Here is a 20,880-nt window from a genome sequence, read left to right as displayed (position 1 = left end):
CGCAAAAACGCTTTTTAAATATTTGTGGGTATTCATTTTTTTGTCCCATCCATTATCCTTCATTCGGACGGGCTGGTAACGGTTACTAGGTTGACGTGAAACGTTTATTTCTTGTTTGTATCGAATGTAAAAAGAGAACGAGTAGTTTGAAAATTAGTACCCAAATCAGAAGCAAACATAGCTATCGTAAAGGGTAGCTCTTTCAAATTAATATATTGACAATACATTATTATTGATGTTTTCGTACAAAATAGCTGCTTTATTCACTATCAAATTTTAATTTAAATGTTTTTGTTGTTTTTTATTGCACTTTTTTGGAGTTTTTATTGATCATTATACGATTGGGTATTTTTATACAAGCAGATACTTATTATTGCTCGTTTAATTTGTCGAGATAATTATATAGCCATAAAAAGTAGTTGCCTAAACAAATTGCATGTTTGGAACTAGTAATAACTAATATAATAACATAATGACTTCAGCATTCTCCAATTTCCTATAAAAAGAACGTGACGCGATGTTTTTTTTTATGATTTGTTTTTATTATTCTTTTGTTTATATATCATATTTGTTGGTGGGTCAATTGATCATATAGCATTAAAACACAGACTTTCAGAAAAGAAAGAGGCTTCCACTTACACCTTGAACATGAAAGAGAAAGTCATATTAATTTTATTGATATTATTTTTAGCGACTTTAGTTTTTTAAGGTCAATAACTAGCACCTTTACATATAATCCAGCACTTAAAATGCACTATAACTACAAATACACACCTCCTACAATTATAGGAGGTCCTTTCCTTCGACACTTGCTTAAACAATACGCCACTTTCGAATTTTTGTACGCAGACAATAGTGGGAGAATGTTGTGAATGTCGTAACACAGTATGTATATTATTATTATAAAAGAATGTAACAGTACCTAAAACAATTTTTTTTATTGAAAATTGTTTGCTTACTTTGAAAATTGTTTACTATGATATGGTGTCAATTAAGTGGTCGATGGTACTAATTACCAGAGACGGCGTGCCGCATATGATTTTAATTTCCAATTCTAAGTTACATAGTCGCGAATTTTCATTAACAATATGTGCCTTTTTTATATATCAAGCGACGGGACGAATAAATCGTGACACACCTGTCCATAGCAGTTGCAGTGTCACTCGGAGCTTTAAATCGCAAGATATGAGGAGTAATGCCACTGTGCTCGTCACCCTGAGACATAAAGTTGACAAGTCCCACGATCTTGTAATTTTACCATCACCCCTTCAAAACCGGAAAACAGTAATGCTCACATTGATGCTTAAGTCGGTAAGACGGCAGTAATTCTTCTTCTTATCGTGTCAATGGCATACACTATTATCGTCGCCCAGAACGTAGTCACGCTGATCACGTCACATGTAGCCGCCATGTAACGTTATGCATGGGATATGTTTGCCATGGTGGTGAACGGATTTGCCAATCAGCGTTAGGTGCACGTCGAAGGTGCACCCCCTTGCTAAAAATGAAGAGAAACATCGTGGCGAAACCTACTCGTCGAAGAAGATTGACAGGCCTTGGAAAACATGGTATTCCCCAACCCGCACTGGGCTAACGTGGTGGACTACGACCTAAACTCTCTTTTTAAAATATACCCGTGCCCAGCAGTGGGGTGAATAATGAGGTGATGATGATAGAACTTAACACTGATTAAGGTGTGCATGCTATATTGTCGGCCTCATCGTGGCTTTCCATCAGGTGAGATGGGGATTATTTCTTTTTTAAAAAACTTCCTTGTACCTACTTTGTTGGAAAGAGGTTAAAATGTTAAAAAAAAAAAATTTTCACATAATTCAGCACATTTTTTCTTAATCCATTACTTGTATCAACAGCAGCAAATTCCACGGGTACTACGGAAACGCAAGAAACTTATAAAACTGGGGAATATTAATCGCAACGCTATCGAATTACTGGTACAAGGAAATTATTTGCTAGCTTACTGATTTGTTCACGAGTACATGTTTAACAACATGTCAGCTTATCGTAGGGTCAAGTTTACGACTTATTGAATGCACTTGCTACGTCGTGGTCAAGCGCATTTTGCTATGGGAACGATTTTGAAATCAACAGTTTCTTAAAAGTAGCATTGGAAGGTTATTTATGAGGCCATACATTTCTGATTTATGGCTTATGATTGGTGCTATGAGAACAATGGGAAGGATTGAAACTTTTTTAGTTGTTAGTGGGTTATGAAAAGGACAGCAAGAAATATAATATAATATAATAGAATAATTTTTCGTTGAAAAAACCAAATACAAAGACACGACGCAAGCACATAGAAAAATTCGTGAGGTTCGCTGGTTCGTTCCGTGGCTTAGTTGGTATAGCGTCTGCCATGGTAAGCTAGAAGACGTCGGTTCGAATCCGGCCGGATCGTAGGAATTTTTTCTGAGTGTTCGATCTTTGTATTAATAATTATAACAAACTAATGGAGTAATTTCACAAAAAATAGTTGAATATCAATTCAATAAAAATTTAAAAATAATATAATAGTTATTTTTTGCATGATTTTACTCAAATGTAAGTGATTCTTATCCGATTCTTATATTTCTTTATAGGGCAGGAGCACCAGTGGCCAAACAGAATACTGTAGTCAGCCTTTTGCGTCTTTAGGTGCTTATAAATAGCGATCTTTTTTGAATTAACAAATCGCAAGTTGATAAAATTAAGTTTTGAATCCTGGCTGGTCAATTTACGCGACTAGTGCGGTAAGAAGTCAGTAGAAGAAATAGATTCGTTTATACATGTGAAGTCAGTCGACAAGAGCGGTTGTGCCATGTCCGCCATATTTTTCTCACCAAGTGGTGTTCCCATAACAGGTAAGAAAAGTTATGTTTTAATGTTAAAAGTGACTGTTTTTTCTCCATTTGTGTGTTACTTATTAGTTTATCGGATAGAATTTCATTAATACTGTAATAATTTATCACTAATTTACGTACAAATTGAGGGGGCTGGCTACTTCTAGACACTGCTGGCGACTTCGCTTTTTATATGAAATCCAATGCTCAGCCTCCACGGGCTGACTTTTGAGTAAATCGTATATTTTTGAAATCATGACAAAAATCACAACAAAATGTTTAAATTTAACTTGACATTCCCTATATTATATTATATTATATTATATTATATTATATTATATTATATTATATTACATTACATTATTATGATTATATTATTATTAACGAGGGTATTTTTATTATTTTTAGTAAAAATGACACCAAAACCAATACACTCGTATCCCCAAGAAAAATTGTCATCTGCCATGGAAGCCATTTGAAATGGCATGCCGATTAGGCAAGCTAGCAGAGTAAGAACTAAGTACAAATATTATTTTGTCGATTTTGATCTCATTATTATTGATAAGTGTTAAGGCTGAGTATAGTGGTACACACAGGCTGTTTATTGGATTTTAGAGGCTGACTACTGGGAAAAAGTGCCATTTTTTCTTTAAACCTAAATATAATATCAGAACTAAATATAATAACAGAAGATTGTTATTTGTTACATTATGTATTTATATTAAAACTATAATAAATGATTGATCAAACAGTGTGGGATATTTTTTTATTTGACCTACTCTGTACAAATAACTAAGATTCAAAATTATAATTCTAGTGAAATGGTGCCTTTACCCTAGATGGATTAAATACCTGTTTACTTAGACGTAATAAAATATGGTGGGTAATTGGAAATGAACTTGTTGTCCCTTGTCCCATTATCACAGCTGGAAACGTTGATTTGTTTGAATCAAAATATATACATATACGCTATTTATATCCAAAAAAATAATCGGGAAAACCTAACAACTCAATATGACTTCACGACCTCGGTGGCACAACGGTTTATACCAGTTTATATATTATCACGGGCTCTGGATGACGTGGTCTCGTGTTCCATACCGGATAAGACCAAATTGGGAAACGATTTTTTTTCTAAATTGGTTCCGGTCTGGTTATTCTGGGAAGTGCCCCAGAGTGAATTCTATTGCTCTGGTACTGATAGCAAAAGGAATTCTCTAGTTTGACACCAGGAAATGGGGTATGGTTGTCTCCCACGTATGAGTAAATTTAAAGGGGATTTTTATAAAGTAAATTCCATAAACAAACTTTAAGATAATATCTGTCTATATATTGGGTCTGAAGTGTATCTACAAATCAGACCGACATTAGACCGATTATCTAATAAGACATAGCGAAGAATACATACCTAAGAACTCTAAATGTTTCAGCAACCAATGGAATTCTGTATTTTATCATGCCGCTTAATTAAAATAATGAAACCCTATTGGTTTCTGAAATAGTTCTCTGCGCTGCGTTAGTAGGCAAAGGGCTTTAACCTCGTGAGACCCAGTAAACTATAATGGCAAAAGCGCTGAACGCCCAATGTGCATGTTTTATACACAAGCAAGTATGATCTCAGTTTCGCATGAAAAATGTATTTTTCTAAATATCCTATGGTATTATAGTATATACATATACTAGTGATGATAGGTATAGTAATCAAAGGAATAATATTACCTGGGTCTCGATCACTTCACACATTATGTATATTTTGAAGAACACAGGGCCAACATTACGTAAGCATGGCTGTCAAATTTACGTATACAGTATTTTTGTATCAGCAATGTCTAGCTTCTTTATACCTCCCTGTTTATTAGCTATTTACCTGTACATACCTCATTCTATTAAGCAGATGTCACGTCCTTTGTGGCGGATAAGGTCATTGGCAGTTGGCCTACCGCAGTTTTATCAAGTTACAGTGAGTTTAACTACGCTACTTCACTAATAGACACCGGTGTACCTAATAGCACTACGTAAAATATAACATACCAATACCATTTAGTACATCCAGATGTGAAAGAAAACAATATTCAACATCAACTCATTTATGTCCCACTGTTGGGCACGGATCTTCTCTCAGGTGAGGTCTTAAGCCATAGTCCACCACGCCGGCCCGATGCGGGTTGGGGACTTTACACGCTTTCCGAGAGCTGTGAACCTCCTTCGACATGCAGTTTTTATCACTATGTTTTTCTTCACTGAAAAGCTCATGCTAAATTTCAAATTTAATTACATACATAAATTCCGAGAAGCTAGGAAGTGCGAGCACGGATTCAATCCCACGGCCTCTGCTTGAGACGCGGTAGGTCAGAACACACTTACAAAATATATTACAATGACAGTATATACAAATATAAATAATGCTATGATAATGCTACAATGGGAGACTGGTGTCCAAGCTAGGTCAAACCATTAGGTTCCACGGTTTCGGCTGGAAAACAATGTTACAAAGTATAAATCGAGACTGTTGATTCTAAAGCCATTGATAGACTTGTACTGTTAAAATCCTTACTCAACGTATTATTTTTATTTTTTATTTACCCGCACCTATTTCAAGGTCACACATTACTCATTTAAAAATAATATTAAAAAGGAACCCCCAACGGAAGCCAAGGATTGTTTAATAACTTTCTTTTATTTTTATTTCGACTTTCTCATAGTTCGCCGGAAGCAGCGCGGTTTACACAGCAGGATTCAGGTTTGTGGGCTACCCGTTCTCCGTACCTATACATGGTGCGTTGTGTACCTGCCGAATGATTTGTGAACGATAGCTATTTGGAGCTAACCAAATATTCCAGCTGCTTTTAATTTTGTCCGTGTTTGTTATTAAACGAACACCCGGATATTTGAGAGCGTTCTGTTTTGACGTTCGAAGATTGATTTTATAGGTGATAGAACTATAATTAGGGGATTAAATTCTTACTTTGGGATTGTTATGGTTTGCGGTTTGAGTTATGGAATTTTTGTGCTGTTAAAGCGTTAAAGAGTGGTCGATTGGAAGTTAATCTGCTTTTTACTAAGTTTTAGGCTGCTATTTCGGTACAGTTGATATTTTTGTAACCTCTAGTGTCACGCGCTTGTACAGTCACTTTGTAGCATATCGAAATTACAAGTACATTAATAGAGTACACATTTTCTACAAGAAACTGATTTTGGTGGTTTACAACCTGTTCTGATTTATGAAATCACAAAATGAGATTGTATAGCTGAGCCTATTAATAATCCTCACTCACCATTTGCTGTGGATTCCTCGGCTTCCGATGTGCACGAGGCACCTTCAGTCCCGTAACTCCTTCCAACACATCAGCCAGCAGCAATCCATCAGCACAGTCTCGTGCTAACCCTGCCCCTGACGTACCAGCGCGACGCCGAGATCGCGCCCGCTCCAGATAGTGGTTCGCCCAGTCTGTGTAGATCTGTTGACAAAAGATGTAAAATCAGAATTTACGTCATTCATCAAAATCATCATTATGAGTTCAATCGAACAAAAGGCGTCCACTACTGGATGAAGATCTACTTATTCCAGTAGATGTAGGCCGTGCTGTACGTGAAAGTCCTGTTTTCTTTTTATTTCTCCATCTCGAAATTTAAAAAACAAAAAGAAATTAACTAAAAATATTATTTGAAGAAAACATAAAATTTCTCTTTTTAACCGGCTTCAAAAAAAGGAGGAGAGAGGAGACGAACTTTTTTGTGTGAGTATTTTACGCGATTACTCTGACATTTGTCAACCGATTTCTTGAATGATTCCTTAGAGGGGGCACCTCAGTAGTAGCCCATTTCAAATTTGAAGAAAATATTCCACCTCTAAGGGTTGCAAATTAGGGGATGAATCCGGTTTATTAGACTTCAGCCACTTTCCGTAAACCGATTTCAATCAAACTTGGTAAATAGATATAATTCCACAAACTTTTGAGGTTGGTTTTTTATCTTTATACAATCTTATGTCAACAAAAGATACATACAAAAAAAAGCATTGATAGATGAGTAGAAATTGTGCTACAATTTAGTACATACATAAATATGTAAACTATAAAATAGACTTTAAAATCCAAGGCAAACTGCCTTGTTTGCGACGAGATGATATCAAATTGAAAAATAATCACGATACCTATTTGGTACGAATGTAAATCCAACTTTACTGCATCAAAGATAATAAATCTCTATTGGTACGTTCACCTACTTTGTTTGTGTTTTATTGACTTGCAAACAGCTGCACAATTATAATAGACTGCGCCATGAAGACTACACTAGTTGCTACTAAATCAAGTATATAAATATAAATAATGCATCAAAACGGCACAAAGTACGACGTGAAAATGTTTTTACATTCTCAAAGCCCTGAATAATTGAATAAAATGCAAGCACTTTTTATACAATTATTCAGTAACCACCAAGAAAGCACTTATGTATATTGTACACGGGTCGTGAGGGCGCAATAAAAATTTAACGCACTTGTAAACCTCCAGGACATTCCAGAGAATCTAGAGCGATATGAGGTCACGGCGTTCTCGTCGCGTAAGCACATACTAATGGAAAGATTCAGTGCAGTGAATTCTTAAAAGGATTAATACATGCGTCAATTTGCAGCAGAATGGGGACAAGTGGAGCGACAGTCGCGTCTGAAAGGCGCCTTATTCAAGAAGTAGAGATGACCTTATGGCAGTAAGTTAAATGAAGAGTCAATTAATCAGCTAGTAATTACAATTATTTAACGAAACTTCTCTCTAGCTCTCTAGCTAGCCCAAATGTTGTTAGTAAATTGTATCTAATACAAACTCGTTTGGTTAAGAGACGTAATATACTTTAGTGCACAGTCAAGAACTGAAACAGTACATGTGCTGCTTAGAACTAAAGTGGGCGATATCTGCGTTATTGATAAGAACAATCTGTTCTACTCAACCTTTGAGTTAGAGGTAATCGAAACTGAGAACGAGACTATAGTATTCCAATGGTAAAAGTTTAATTCATTCAAATTGAAATTCCAATATTTTATTTCGGATTATTCATCCACATTGGTTAGTATAACAAAGAAAAAACTTACACACTAATGTTGTAATTATTTATATAACTTATAAATGTGTACTGGGTTTAGTGTATACATGAAGACTGGTCCAGTGTACAAGAAATGAACCCTGCAAAAATGCATTGATAAAAATCTACATTATATTGTTATTCAATTATATGCACATTGTATACCTCCATACATATATATTTGTATATATAAACACATTTTTTTATATAAAAAAATTAGTGTGATTTGACCTCCATCTCACTTGATGGAAAGTGACGATGAGGTCGACGATGTAACATGCACACCTAAATAATGCCTATTCATTCTCGTCTTGAAAAGGCTCGAGTTATAGCGTTCAGGAAATAAGTCTGCAGGCAAGAAATTCCAATCCTCAGCCGTTCGCCATATTAATAAACATCTTAATAAACTGTTATTTGCTAATAAATAAATTTGCTTATTTCAGACTAGGACGATATTTACGCAATCCAATTTTGAAATTAGGACCTGAATATGTGAGTCAACACTCTATCTTTATGAAACTTTTGCACGTATAGTGTAAAAAAGGTCTACGATTTTTGTAATACAAAAATTTTTAAATATTAATTTTTAACTATGTTTTAACGTCTCTAAAGTAACAACAACTGCTACAGAGTAAATGTAGCACGCTTATTGCACTTCTGTTTCTTATCTACTTCTCTGCCACTAATGACTTTGAGAGCACTTTGATCAGTACCTACTAATGGTGCGATTACAAATACTTACGACCGCCACACTGTTCACTACGTATCATTCCGTCAATTATTAAACGTGTGGAAGCTACTTCGCATTTAGGTTTTTATGAGCTATCCTATATGTATGAGTGGCGACGTGTGAACATTGTCCTCGGAAAGCCGGAGCATCACTAAAATCATCTACATTAACAAAAAGTGGCGCCTTGCCTACACTTAATCACAACACTTACTAGCACACAAGATGCAAATACGCTTCATTTCACCGGTTAAATTATTCTATACCTAAAATTGAGCACAAAACATAGTAAATTACTTTATAATATTTAATAATACATGGAAAATTTTAGGCAAGCTGATGGGAATTGAGTTATATGGACGCTTCGCCACTGATATGTACACGTCTATATATATGATTTGTAGCAGCAGCAGAACTTCTTGTAAAACGGTTCGTCCTGGGTAGTACTGCCACTATACCTATTTCTAAGCAGTAATAATCACATTATTGCGTCTCGGTTTTGAAGGATAAGGGTGCTGGTGAAACTACAGGCACATAGGACTCGTCAACTTATGTCTAGGTTAATTGTTACTTAGGCTGACCTTTTCGTACATTAAACATAATACGTATTTGTACAATGTTACATTGTGTAGATATTTTACTATTTTATTTGCTTACTGACGTGAGTTTTACTATCGATGTACTGCTTTTGTATCAGCAATACTGACTGAGGCGCAAGTTCATAAAGTCCCATGTGATGTGCCACATGTGTGTGCAAAACCGTAATGCGATAATGATCTCGTTGCTGCTTGGCGGCAGAAATATTTAAGGTGGCAGTACTTCCTTGGACGAACTATTTCACAAGTAGCTATACTGCTACCATATAAGATGTTATTAGCAGTTGCAACTATTAGTAGCAGTAGAGCTCATTGTGAAAGAGTCCGTCCAAGGAAGTACATGAGCATTACTGCGTACCGGTTTAGGAGGGTAAGGGTGTTGGTGAAATTACAGACACATGGGACTTGTGTACTTATGTCTCAGGGTGACGGGCGCAGTGGCAGTGCCCCTAAGATCTATGCGATTTAAAGTTCTGAATGGCACTGCAACTGTTATGAGTAGGCGTGTTGCTTACTACCTGGCGCACAACTTATTCATCCCGTCACTTGGTATTATAAAAAAAAACAAGGGCTTCCAAATGTCTAAATTGTCTGGGTTCAAAATCTTAAATGGGTATAGGAAGCATTGATTGTTGGAGGTTTAAAAGTCACTTACTACTAGAAGAACCCTTCATGACAATCGTATTTGGACCACTTCTATCTTGATTGAATCAAATTAATAAACGGTTTATCATATTTAAATCAATATTCTGAGAAGTTATTTTGTATTCGAACGTATCTATTTAATAATCTCGATGTAACGCTCTAGAGGTGAATTCAGGACACAATCGTGGTTTAGGGTGACATAAATTTTTACACAACATGTTATGACGATAACCCATTTAAACAATGGTTAATTGTGTTCCTTTACTTGTCACTTTTACTAACATTCGAAGTGATTTCTTTTTATTTTCCGACGCAAAAAGAGTTCTAATGTTGTAAGGAAACGTGCAGGCGCAAACTGAAGAATCTTTTATTGGAAAACTCCCTTTACTCAATAACAGAGCACATTCAGAGTGCTATATAAACAATTAAATTATTATATTTATTAATGAATTCTTAACTTTTTATAAGTGAACATTCACTGTATTATTTATTATAAATTAATTAAATTAAAATTAATTAAACTTACATTTGTTAGTTATTAAGTATTCATATTGACATTTCCTGTACACAGTACTGTAATACGTGTAATACAGGCAGCTTAGGTTTGTATTTAGAATTATATAAATAATTAAGGGGTTATGTCAAACAGACATCTAGGACATTCTGGATAAAGCTTCGAAATTGAATATACGTAAATCTTTATTTATGAATATAATCCCAATTTTATATTTAAAAAGTACCTCTACGCCATTGACTTACAATTATATGGACGTCGGGTCCGCGCTAAAAAGTGTCCGCACTTGTAAGGCGCTAAAATCGTATACAGAGCGCGACACTCCGCTTTAGTCTTCATTTGTTCTACGGACAGCGCGATACTGCGATGACATTACAATTTAAATTTCGAATAGGTTGACTTGGGACATTTTTTTCGTGGTTTTTGTATTAGACCCGTCGTCCATTTATTTGTAAGTCAATACGCAAACCCAAGCTACGCGTTCACGTTATAGTACCTACCTACATTTGACATTGTTATTCTAATTCAATTATTTATTACTTTAATTACACTATTGTATAGTACCTATTGTATACTATGATTTACTAATTACAATTATTTCTCATAATTTTGTAAACTGACAGTCACTTTTCGAATAGTATTATAAAATGACATGTAATTCTATTTGAGAGAAATAAACTAAATTTGTAATGTTGAGAGAAATAAACTCAACTGAACCGAACCGAACTGAACCGAACCGAACCGGACCGGACCGAACCGAACCGAACCGGAACGGACCGGACCGGACCGAACTAAACTAAGTGTGTATGCAGCATTGTAGCTCCTCCATCCTAGCTCCGACATTTGTAAACCGATTTCGATTATTCTTTTTTTGTTGGAAAGGGGGTACCTCAGTAGTAGTCTCATTCAAATTTGAAGAAAATTTTCCACCTTTAAGGATGGCAAATTAGGGGACGAATCCGGTTTATTGGATTTCACACACCTTCCGCTAACCGATTCCAATAAAACTTAGCAAATAGAGGTAACTCCACAACTTTTTTATGAAAAAGTTACATTTATAGATTGATTACTTAGTTATTATATTAAAACATCTGTAAAGGTTGAGTTTCGAGTCTTCATTCTAGACTACTTGGTCGTGCGACTAGTGTCCTAATTTTAGTGCACCTGACCGGTACCTATGCACGTACGTGTCTTACACAGTGCCATTCATTACTTATGTCTAGATAATTTCACGTCAATGTACGGGAATAAATGTTCGTAAAGGCACCCTATGTTCTCGCTTCAATAGACTACTATGACACAGTAGTGTATTCAAATAGGTCGGAATTAAATTCGGTTGTCATAAATCTATTGAACGGAATTTTTATCGCTCTATCAGCTTTGTCCAGAGAACGATATCTCAGTTGTAAGAAAATATTCAATCGTAATAATATCGGGTGGTTTACATTGTCAGGTTACGATCTTGATGTTGGTTGTGATCTCTTTCTTACTTTTTTAATCAAAAAATTGTGTCATTTAACTAAATGAATATATTTGTTACGAATTTGGAAAATGGAAGAGTTTTGAACTGATATCTGACCAAACAAATTGTATTACCTTACAATGAGTAATTTTCGGGTTAGTTTTGTCTACCTAAGTTCGTGACAATTTTGATTATTCAAGTATTCTAGAATTTTATTATGAAGTATTATTTAATATTCAAGTGCGGTAATCTTAAATACTATTTCCAGATAACATACTCGAACACTTAAATAATAAAATGGCCAAATTAGGTAGAGAAAACTAACATGAAAATTACCTATATGCTTATAATTATTTACTTACTCCGTTGTCTCAGAGTTAATGTGTCTCAACATTGAGTGCATGCAGTGTTTGCGATACCCATAGATACAGTGATACCCAATCTTAAGCTTTTTTTATGATACCAAGTTAAGGGATGTTCTGATGGTAAGCGACACACCTGTCCATAGCAATTGCAGTGCCACTCAGAGTTTTAAATAACAAAGATCTGATAGGCACAACCACTGCACCCGTCACACTGAGACAAATTGAAAAGTCTCATGTGCCTGTAATTTCACCAGCACCCTTATCCTTCTAAACCGCACTAAAACTCATATTACTGCTTGGCGGCAGAAATAGGTAAGGTGGCAGTATTTCCCTGGACGAACTCTTTCACAAGGAGCTCTACTGCTACTAAAATACATTTGTTTTTATACACACACATAAGCTTTATGTGTTCAAAGCAAAATAGGTCCTCTTTGTAGCAGCTGAAGTTTGCAATTCAGCCAGCAAAAGCTAAATAGCTTTAAACTGAAAAAGCTACCGTTGGAAAGCGGATTGAACGGACAAATGTCCGTTATGTATGTTTATGTGGAACCCAGCTGCGAAGCGTGGAAATGGCAAATAAAGAAACACATAGCTACTTAATGTCTTGGACTTAGGTACATATATGGTGATAACCCTAACGTCTATATTAAAACTATAATGAAAGAATATCTTACTATTATGTCTTGAAAATATTCCGTAAATATAAAATGTTCCGGATAATCACGAACACGATCTCAAATTAGATAACTAACCCACAAAAATTTAGGAATTTATATATTTAAAAAATATAATTACTATTTATATACAATCATAATTGTCCCAATTATTGCACACTACCTTGACACACGTCTGAAACTTTTTTCATTATTAGATTCATTAAAGAAAAAGAAAAAGTAAAAGAAAATGTTCTAATAATAATTCGAATTGTTACTTTCGGTAAATAGGAAGCTATGTATTTGTGTATTTTGCATTAACATTGGTATAGACAGACAACCACGAGTCTACCCGTCTATCCCTGCTATTCTAACATACTTCTTAAGTTTATTTTCTTTGTTTATTAGTATGATTTGAGTGTCAAGAAACTAAACAAAACCAAGCCCAGTAATGAATAAAAGTGACTGGCCTGTGTCCTTTTATTACAAGTCATTCACATTGATAAAAAGCTATTTAGCAAGAGGCTAACAATCTTAATTAATTCAACCACCAAATAATTAATTAGATCTAAAGTTTCCTATACATAATAACAGCCATAATTACGTACCTGGAGGAGTATTTACTTTACAAACGCAATTTATGCGCACAATGAGCGAGTTACCCCTTCTCAGGCAAAACAAACAAATCAACAACCATGCACATTGCCACCAACATAATCCGTGCATTCAAACGCTACGTTATCGCCGCATTTAGTCCTAAAAATTAACGCACAATAAATTAAGTTTCCAATTTATCCAACTGCAAAGTTAATTTTGTCTCAGGGTGCCCTGTGGGGATGCTTCCGAAAATTCCCAATCCCGATTGTTTTCATGAACTTTTACAGTCGAAATAGAGTTTTTATCCGCATTTCCGTGTCACTTGATAATTTTGTAGTCATGTTTTTGAACTGCTGTTTTATGTTTCTAACAGAAGGTGTTGTAGTTATTTGTGACCCCGTAATTGGACTTCGTTGTTTGATTAAAGTTTGACTCAAGAATTTATTTTTCAACGCGTCAAGCGTCCTAGAGACACACTGTGTCCCTACCCATTTTGGTAATTTTTTATAAACTTTTATATTTTATTACAATTTTTTGTTTAAAATAGTAGATGAAAACACGCTGCGCGTTAGAGACACCGTGTTACTCTAGGTAACGTCCTAGAACCAGATTATATATAAGAACCAAAATTGTTAGGGACACCGCCTATGTTTAAGTAGCGTGACTGGTTAAAGGAGCTGTGGATATGAACGTACCTGTATAGATAATATCAAATATATATATTCCTTGGCATTATAAAGTCGCATATGATCTTACGTCAAAAGTGCTTTTATCATATTTTTATTAAAAAAAGTCACATGATAAAATTGTTGTACATTATGTAAAATCTTACAACTCTCCTGTTTAAACATAAAAAAATATAAACTAATATCGTTCGTAGAATCTTTAAGCCTTCTATTAACCCTTTCTGAAAAGTTATCATTTTGCGAAAGTGGACAAGGGTACGCTGTGGGTACAATATTCTTATGCCAAAATTGTTGTCACTTTATACGACACAAATTGTCGCCTTGCAAATTCAATCTTCCATACGGCAATTGGACTATAATAAAGTGAAATTGCTCCTATATAAAAATGACCTTCCAACAATTGGGACAATAAAAGTACTACATGTAACACTTGAAGAAAAATAAAGTCAATTGCATGTTTTTATCCGCTCTGATTTAGATAATTTCCACGACTGCGACAGTAAGTTGGTTAAATGATTCAATAAATACTTTCGAAGCAATCACACGGTGCATTTTATCCCTTTTAAACGTCTAACTATTTTATGTTATTTTCAAGTATTATAGTAGTAATAAGAGCCACTTTTCTGAAACAATGTTTACTATTAAAAAGCCATCAGCAATCGCTCCTGTCTGTGCAGAAATCGAGCAACCGGCACTCGGTTAAAACCATTAGCAGAATTAAATTTTAAAGAAATAAAGGAGAAACTTTCACAGGATAGCTTTTAATCTTTAACCTATTAGTCAATGTAGGTGTAGTTGGTATATGGGTATACACCGTCTACCAACCTGATGCAATAAGTGAATACTGCAAGTGAATTTCTAAACCATTTCATGCACGGTACTAATATAATACCGCACGCAAAAATTTCACTTTTCTTTGTGCCGTAGTGTATATTGATTCAAAATAAAATGTTCAGTGTAAATTATTGAATTAAGTCAGTACCTACGACAAACGAAGCATGTAGTATTTGTACCCGCGTCAAAGAACATATAGCTGATATCAAACACCGCATTGTAAATAAGTCTTCAATTTGTGAGCATATCACAGATTCAATTAGGTTCGACAAATCTCAGGTCCTTGCAAAAGAATTCCGTTATCTGCCCAGGATGCTGCGAGAGGCAATTGAAATTAAAAAACATCCTAATTTCAACATGGAAGATGGTTTCTACATTCCACCAGTCTGGGATCCAGCATTTCCTTTGATTAAAAATCCCAAGCACATATTAGATTGCAGTACTAATTGATTTTAATTTACTATAATTACCATTATTAATTAATAATAGAAATGAATGTGATAAAAATGTTTATTGTTAAAAACAAAATTGTAAAACACATGTAGCGTGAATTGGAATATTTCTTTGGAAAATTTAAAAATGAGGTATTTAATTAATAACTTTTTTAACTATAGCGCAAAATTAGTGGTTTGCACATATTAGACATAAGTGGTTGAAGACTTTACGATCTCAGTCAGCCGTGACCATGGGACCTGTAATGGGTCCGAAACACTGGTGTGTTTGAAAACGAAAAAATATTTTCATTTCCTATTAGTCAGTACTTTGTTTATATTTCTCTATGGAAAAGCAGTAGGCGGCAACAACACAGAAAGCACTTGGAAATCGCATTGTAAAGCCCGTAGTTGGTTTTTACCTACTTCTACTTACTACTATTACTGTCCATGAAGGGGTTAATGATAGGACATAAATTCAAATTATTAACGATACACTTCCAAACTATGTAATGAAAATAAAGTTCTTAATTATGTTATAATGTTAAATTGCTTGTATAGATTTATTTTAATTTTTATCATGTATTGGTTAATGTTTTGTTATGGTAATAATAATTTCTCTCAAACTCCCCAACAGGGACATGCCATGATAAGTTTAAGACCAATTTTGTACAAATTATACATGCAGCAATAGTGAATAAATAAAACTGTAAATCAGAAACAACTTTGACGTTTTTGTCCACATTTCTAAGTTTTATTTTGTAGTATTTAGTTTGCGAATGTTGTAATTTCTGTCTTATGGAGAAATAAATGTCATTTCATTTATTTAAGTGCTCAAGATATATTTGTTTCCTTCATTTCCTTGTCAATATCTGTAGCCGCCAGAGCCAAGTAGAACATAATGAGGATGTCGACAAGCTCTTTAGATTAAAGACGATTTATTGTTGACTGTAATATATTGGCAGTAGGTAAATAGTTTACAAGAGTAGTGCCATTAATCGCTACAGTGGTGGTTTCTTATGAAAGTACAAATGAAAAGTAAGTGGTTGTACGGTTAATAACGCAAATTAAGTATGTCACGACATTGTCATAAGCAAGCCATTGTCATAAGCACAGACCACATGTCATAAGCAAGCGCGTATTTCATTTTGTAATCAAGTTAACGAAATAATTACAATTTTTAAGATCAACAATGATTCTTTATTTACCAACATTATTATCAAGATAGTTTGTGTAGCAAGATCAAGAAGCGAACATTGGTCCTTCGAGCAGCTAGTTAGTGGTCTTTTTCTGTTTTTCGAGTGTTAGCGAATCGGGACAGTCGGCCTCGCACAAGCGGGGGATTAAGAATTCGCATATAACACTCGTGAGCACAATAAACGCTAAACTACAACTGCATTCGTGGCCGAACTGTTACCATGCCGAACTGCCACGCAGAGGACCCAGGTTCGATTCCCGGGCCGCAAGAAATATTTGTATGGCCTACATTTATTTCTCTCGTGAGTTTGGGTGTAATTTGTGTTTGTCTATGTGTCACCCATGGCACTCGCGACACAGGTTTCCCTAGCGCGGGACTATGTTAAGTGTGTACGTTATTATTATTATTATTATTATTTTCAGGAACCAACAAGCATCAAGCAGTACAGTATCAAACTTTGTTGTGAATGTGAATTCTTTTTGACCTTTGTTTGAGCTCATACAAAAAGTTCGTTAAATATGTGGTAGGGATGAAATAACATAAATGTGGTGTTAGCGATTGATTCAAAATAGAACTCCCGGCCTACGTAACTTAGCCTTGACGAGCGTTTATAATACAATATTCTCACAATATTCAACAATATTTAAGAAGTTCGCACTGTTGGTGTTCTAAAGCCTCATCTGCAAAATTACAACTTTTCAGGAGATAGGCTTAAACATTTTACGAAAGAAATTAGATGATAACTTTTTTATGCTTACATAAAATTTTACATACATAATTTAATTTCACGTAGTTCATATTATTGTTATAACTTTCATATTGCACCTCTGGCGAAACAATAACTTAAATTACATTTGTTAAATTTACAGAAAACCGTTAAAAGTTTTGTGCCTAGGGTTATTAGAAGAGGTCTTGAATGTTTATACGATTTCAATAATATTTATTATAGTAATATTTCAATTGCGCTACTATGGAAAAATAAAGGAATAAAAAAAAATAATATCGTCTTTATTTGTCATGCAAAGTACATTACAAACAATTATACAATATTAAATTTTAAATAATTCGTTCGAAAATATAAAAAAACATAAAAAGGCAAAAAAATAAAAATAAAGTTAAGTGAACGAATAAGTAAAAAAGCACGCAAAAAGGTCTATGACTCAGCATCTGAGGACTATGCTAATTACATAACCGTCGCTGATATTCTGCTAAGGCCTGTCATAGAATAGAACAACACAATGAAAAAAAATGTTCAAAATTAAAAACAAGTAAATTTGAGACATACAACATTTAGACATGAAAATAAATTGAGTAATAACAACAATAATAGTAAATTTTAATTTCACAACTGCATAATGTTTCTGTTTTTTCCGTATAAATAGCATTTTGAAAAGGTTTGCAACAACTTTTTGCAATTAAGTCTGTATCACTGGAAGTGAGATATGATAAAAGCACTTTTGACGTATGATCACATGTGTCTCTATTATACTAAAAGTACGAATTATTACTTTCACCAGACGACAAACCGCAGAATTTCTGTATAGTACAATATCAATACGAAGCGCTTCACGCTCCTGTTAATATAGACAGCCAAGGATTAGAATTCTTTGCCTACGAATTTCTTCACCGATAAATTCAATGGGCCTTTTCAAGGCGAGAATAAAGCTGTGAAGTTCAATCACGTTCCATTCTTGACTACAAGGTCAAGTGAGGGACATTTTGGTCCAAAGTTTGCCTTTAAACAATTAAAAAATACGGTCCTGGTGTTGGCGTACAAAAGCCCCTGGTGAGCTTCACCAGATCGACAAGTTACCTTAAATTTTTCAAGTTTTTATTGAATGTCACGATGTTTTCATCATCATCAACCCTTTTAAATGTCCCACTGCTGGGCACGGGTCTCCTTTCAGACGAGGGTTTAGGCCATAGTCCGTCACACTGGCCCAATACGGGTTGGGGACTTCACATGTTTTTCCGAGGGTTGTGAACCTTCTTCAACGTGTAGGTTTCATCACGATGTTTTCATTCACTGAAAAGTTCATGGCAAATTTCATACTAAATTTTGAACATAAATTCCGAGAAACTCAGAGGTGCGAGCCCGGTTTAAAACCCACGATCCTCTGCTTGAGAGGCAGTAGGTCAAACCATTAGGCTACCACGGCTTTATTTACTACCATGATATTAAATTACACGATAATTGACACGATGTTTTACTACCATGATATTCAATTAATTTAAGAAATAAATTTCTCACAGATGGCGGTACGGCAAAAAAAGTCGATAGAAACCTAAAACAAAGATCTGCAACAAGCACATAGATAAATTCGTAAGGTCCGCAGGTTCGTTCCGTGGCTTAGTTGGCATAGCGTCTGACACGCTTTGCTAGAAGACATCAATTCGAGTCCGGCGTGATCGAAGAATTTTTTTCTACAGTATTCGATCTTCGTTGTTAATAATTATAACAAACTAGTGGAGCAATTCCACAAAAAATAATTGAAGCTACCTTAAAGTTTATTAACCACTCTCGGGGAATTTGATAATTTTGTATATAATAATCCTTAACAATTCTTACACCAAAAGATAAACAAGAATACGCGCAAACTTATCTATAGTACAGTAAATTTACAAGTAGTTTTAATAGTAGTAGCGCTGCTGCCTTACCTACGTCTGCCTCCAAGCAGTAATGTGAGCATTACTGCGTTTCGATTTTGAAGGGTAAGGATGCTGGTGAAATTACAGGCCATTGTGACTTGTCAACTTATTTCTCAGTGTGACGGGCGCAGCGGCAATGCCCCTCAGATCTTTGCGATTTAAAGCTCTGAGCGCACTGTAACTGTTATGTACAGTCGTGTCGCTTACCACCAGGCACACGATTTGTTTATTCCATCACTTGCTATCATAAAATAAAGCACATTACCAGTTTCACTATTCACAATATTTTTTTTCATTTTCGATCCCATTGAATCCAACGATATGCGTTCTAAATAGTGGCCGTAAATTACCTTCAAACAAGTCAACACAGAGTTTAGCACCATTTATCTGACACCCAGTGATTTATGTACCACGTTGTCATGTGTAATATGTCAAACTGCGTCTAGGTGAGGGCCTAAAAGCGCGAATTACGGAAGCGAAATGGGGTCAGCTTTTAATATCTCCGACCGGCGCCGGCGCAGTTCACGTTTGTAAAGGGAAAGCAAACATCACACACAATATTGGGATGTAGTACTCATATCCTCCACAATGTTGTAAATTGTAGTAACTAGTTCCATTGATGCACTCGTACACGCGGTTGGTAGATTTTCATTTGTTTCTTAGTGTGTAGTCAAAATGTTACACAAAGGAAATCATAACAGTTACATTATTATATTATTAATACACCACCGCAGTTGCAGTAATTAAATGCCTAGAGTCACAAATTAAATTATTTTCTTGGGTAAACTACGCAGATAGATGTTGGTGAACCGCTGAGACGACCCTATCGTAGCCCAGTATATAATACGAGTATAGAGAGATAAATTTTTAGCTTTCATTTGCATTTTTGTTTACTAAGATTTACATGGTTCTAAGTCAGAAAAAGAGTAATTTTATTATATTTATTATTGAAACCAACTTTAATACAAAGTTACTAGAGCACAATTGTGATATTTCTCTATATAACAATTAAGGCTATTAGCGCAAAAGTGGTGTAACCTACATTTAATTTTTCGACTGTATTACTTTAAATGATACTATTTATATTTGTATGCCATTTCCATGTCAAAAAAATATTAATTCTTTATTACATAATTCTATTCTAAGTAAATGCACCCTCAACTCAATCTAAGCATGTATGTATTTAAGTTTCGAAATGTTTATTTTTACAAATTACGGGCATTAAAAAAACTTTTTTACCTGTACAATGGAGCGAGTCTGTCTGGTGACGTCATCAGTGGAACCCTGGATGGACCGAGGAGCTCGAATGCAAGTTGGGATCATTTTATTATTACCCTAGCAACTCAATACAGGTATTGTATGAGTTCATTTTGAGTGCACTTAATTACACTAAAGTTTGTTTCTTTGCTAAATGTAGAGACACTTTTAGTTTCGGTTTCTGGGCAACAAATTAATAATAATGATTTATAATCTAAAGAGGGAACACTACATGAAAAACAATGTTATAAATATGTTTAGTTTATGTGACAGAACTGGTCCGTTCTAGGCAATAGGTCTACCTATTTTACGGTAGGTTTTTAAATTGTCCGATGACTAAATTAAAAACCAAC

At 34.8% G+C, this 20,880-nt stretch overlaps 1 protein-coding gene across 8 annotated transcripts in view; it reads right to left on the bottom strand.

The window, feature by feature from the left end:
• The window catches only part of LOC113233306 (protein sickie), a 239,872-nt gene that overhangs the window by 161,340 nt on the left and 57,652 nt on the right, over window positions 1–20,880 (bottom strand). For 5 of the 8 annotated variants that reach the window (XM_026468385.1, XM_026468389.1, XM_026468390.1 and 2 more), the window contains exons 2-3: window positions 20,510–20,677; window positions 6,113–6,295 (exon numbers count right to left, since the gene is read on the bottom strand). In XM_026468385.1, coding sequence (XP_026324170.1) covers window positions 6,113–6,295; window positions 20,510–20,593 — 267 coding nt within the window. In that variant the 5' untranslated portion in view covers window positions 20,594–20,677. Of the gene's footprint in view, window positions 1–6,112; window positions 6,296–20,509; window positions 20,709–20,880 lie in introns of all 8 variants that reach the window. The other 3 variants (XM_026468384.1, XM_026468383.1, XM_026468386.1) reach the window with 2 other exon arrangements.

This window comes from Hyposmocoma kahamanoa, unplaced genomic scaffold, assembly GCF_003589595.1.
Source record: "Hyposmocoma kahamanoa isolate Upper Pololo Valley unplaced genomic scaffold, ASM358959v1 78, whole genome shotgun sequence".
Lineage (NCBI taxonomy): Eukaryota > Metazoa > Arthropoda > Insecta > Lepidoptera > Cosmopterigidae > Hyposmocoma > Hyposmocoma kahamanoa.
The sequence above is the reverse complement of the archived record's forward strand: the minus strand, read 5'-3'. Positions and strand labels throughout refer to the sequence as shown.